At 47.8% G+C, this 3,127-nt stretch overlaps 1 protein-coding gene across 1 annotated transcript; it reads left to right on the top strand.

The window, feature by feature from the left end:
- The first annotated feature begins 992 nt into the window (after positions 1-992).
- Positions 993-2,889, top strand: LOC121445721 (cancer/testis antigen 47A-like). The gene is made up of 2 exons (XM_041647867.1): positions 993-1,788; positions 2,732-2,889. Exons 1-2 carry the CDS (start codon positions 993-995, stop codon positions 2,887-2,889), a joined length of 954 nt encoding a protein of 317 aa, XP_041503801.1.
- Positions 2,890-3,127: the final 238 nt, after the last annotated feature.

Below are 3,127 nucleotides of genomic sequence, written 5' to 3'. Positions count from 1 at the left end.
CTTCCATTGGCCTTATTCCTTTTTAAGTAAATGCATTTATTGTGTTTGAATATAAAGTATTTGTGGAAATTTGTTTTCTTTCCTTTTGTGGAAATGCATACTGCTAATTTTAGCTTTCTCTGGGAACTTGAAAGCCTAAAATACTCTCTAGACTAGAGAAGAAGCTTCCCTGACTTAGGATCCTTCATATTGGGCAACGATATTTTAGCTGATAACCATAGAATCAAGAGGATAGGGTTTGGCCAGGAGAGAGATAGCTCAGTAGCTAAGAACAGTTGCTTCTCTTCCAGAGGTCCCTGGTTCTGTTCCCAGCACTGACTTCCCTGCTCATAAATGAGGTTAACACTATTGTAGCAGGAATGCTATGTCCTCTTTTGATCCCATTAGATTCCAGCACTCACCTAACATACAAAAGCACAGATAGCTTTCAAAGAAGAGGGGAGAGAAGGGACAGAACCGACTATAACATAAAGAGAGCCCTGTTTTTTCTAAAGACACAAACAAACAAAGGAGGGTGTTTTCTAGAAAAGGTAGATTTTCAATCCATCACTGGCTGGTGGCCATGGCAATCTTCTCTTTTCAACAAATCATCTTAAAGCTATGTGGTGACAAAGGCATTTATTAAGTTTCCTAAGCCCCGCCCCTACAAGCTGTGACATGAGTACTTCCTGTCTAGTCCCCGGATGTTAGAAGAGCCTCGCGGGATGGCCTCCATCCACCCTGTTTGGCCTCCTCTCCTCTCGTGTCCCGACTAATTCCATGGGACCACCTCAGGTACCATCATAGACTTTTGTCCTTTCACCAACTGTCTCTTCCAAAGCCCCCTCTCCTCTAACGCCCCTGTCGACTGTCTTTTGGGGCCAGCAACTTCCTGTTTGTCCTGTCATCGTGGTCCTTAGTCATCTAACATCGTCCTGGCCATTACGGTCCGAGTAGCCATTGTCGTCCTTAACACAACTCACTCAAGGCCTTGGTGAGGGATCTATAGTGTCATGTCTGCCCCAGGGGATCAAGATCCAACCAGAGAGTCCCCAGACAACCCAGTAGCCCTTGAGGGAGAGTGGGTACAAGAAGCTGCAGGGGGCAGCGAGATGGGCCATGAGTCCGGCCTCGATGGGGCCTCTGCCACACCTGCCATTGAAGAAATACTGGCCTTTCATCCTAGGGGGGTGGACAATGTTGGGCCTGAGAGAAACCAGCAAGAAGCGGGTGATAGGAGAGAGAGCTCAGGTGCTGAGGAAGACTCAGATATTGAACCTGCTGAGGAGGAGGGGGCAGAGGAGGAGATGGAAAACATAAGAGATCAAGAAATGATGGCTGACCAACGATTCCCAATGGCTGGCTTCCTATTTATGTTTATGGATGTGATCCGTGCCCTTCTCAACCGTGTCTATCACAACGACCAAGCCACGATTAGGCGCCCCCGTGCAAACCACAGAATGGTGGAAACACCTGGTCCTTCAGCTTCTGGCCGCTCGAGTCAGGTCCAAGTTCCATCCGGGCCCATTCCATCCACAGTGAGGGCCACAGAGTATGAGGCCCGGGCCTCATACTCTCTAGGCCTGGCCCGAAGCTTGCCAGAGATTATCTCTACATTTCCGGAGCTGGAGGAGCCTCTAGACTTCGAGGAAGCAGCAGATCATTACCTGCCAGAGCCACGTCTTTACACGCGGGAGCCAGCAGTTAGGGCAGCAGCCCAGGAACAAGCAGGAGAAGAGATGGCAGTACAGGCGACAGCGGAAGAAGAACCAAAAAAGGAAGTCACCGAGCACGCCATGACCTCAGAGGGTAAGGAAACAAGCTCTAGGGACCTGGATGAGGGGTTTAGTGCTGGGCATCGGTTGGGAGGAAGGGAATAAGGACAAAGATTGTCACTGAGAGGGAGAGGGAGGATGAGATCAGGGCTTCTCTGGGTGCAACAAATGACTCTGCTCAGTGCTGGCCTCTAGTGGGCAAAGTCATGGCTGGGCGGGAAATGCCTCTGAGGTCAAATGGATCTGGTTAAAAAATTGGTTCATGCCAGGCAGTGGTGGGCAAAGCCTTGACTCCCAGCACTCTGGAGGCAGAGGCGGGGGGATCTCTGTGATGGAGGTCAGGCCTATAGCAATTTTTACTAGTTTTTGATTTGAGACAGTCTCATGTAGCCTAGATTGGCCTTGAGCTCAGTATGTAGCCCAGATGTCCAAAAGAGAGCTTGGGAGCTAATAGAACGGAAATCTGACAATAAAAGAACGAGCAAATGGTGTTGCTCATTCTGTTTATGGCTTTCAAAGGTGTCGAGGCTCTTAGGAGCTTGATGCTCTGCATGGGTGAACTAGTTTGGAGCCCGTGCTGGGAAGGGAGTGTTAGTATTCATGGCTTGAGAAAAATTAACCATGGAATTCGTACTTGAGGCAAACATGCATCTCCCTGCCCAGGTACTGCCGAGGTGTAATGCATGCAATGGGGACCAATGCTTCTGATGTCTTCCTCAAAGGAGAGGAAGTGAACATCACTGTTTGGGATATCTGCTGGAAAAGGGAAAGAATTGTCACCGTGGGGATGAGCAGGTGGCAGAGGTGTGAACATTAGGGAAGGGGTAGCATGAACAGAGAGAAGGGAGGTGATTACTGGTTTTGTAGTTACTCATTTGCCCCTCTTTATCCCGAGAGTAGAGGTGGGTGGCATTATTGGGTGGGAATGAGGCTATTTTTTTCTGTCGGGTTTTTAATGATCTTTACTAAATAAACAGGCGAATCCCATTGTGATACCCGGAATGACAAATCCGGCATCTTTGAGGGGGAGGAGGAGGAAGAAAAAGAAGAAGAACAAAAGAACCAAGAAGAACATGGTGAAGTCAGCCCAGATCCAGCAGACCGCAGCACCGGAAAATCCAGGTTCCTGTGCTGATTTTTGAGTATCCATCACCATCCCTGCAGTTACTTGTCAGTTGTGCCATCTTGTTTTCAATTCTAATTAATTAATTGAGGAAACTTTACTTTGATTCCAAACAAAATTCAATTTAGCTATTTTGGACTGAGACAAAATCGCCATATACTTGCTAATCTGAATTGTAGTGTGTACTTGGTGGCGATTCCTGGGTTATTCTGAAATGTTTTGTCCATCAGTGTAAGACTAATAGCAAGTA

This window comes from Microtus oregoni, unplaced genomic scaffold (assembly GCF_018167655.1).
Source record: "Microtus oregoni isolate MIOR12 unplaced genomic scaffold, Mior012 000394F_ref0000071, whole genome shotgun sequence".
NCBI lineage: Eukaryota > Metazoa > Chordata > Mammalia > Rodentia > Cricetidae > Microtus > Microtus oregoni.
The sequence above is the reverse complement of the archived record's forward strand: the minus strand, read 5'-3'. Positions and strand labels throughout refer to the sequence as shown.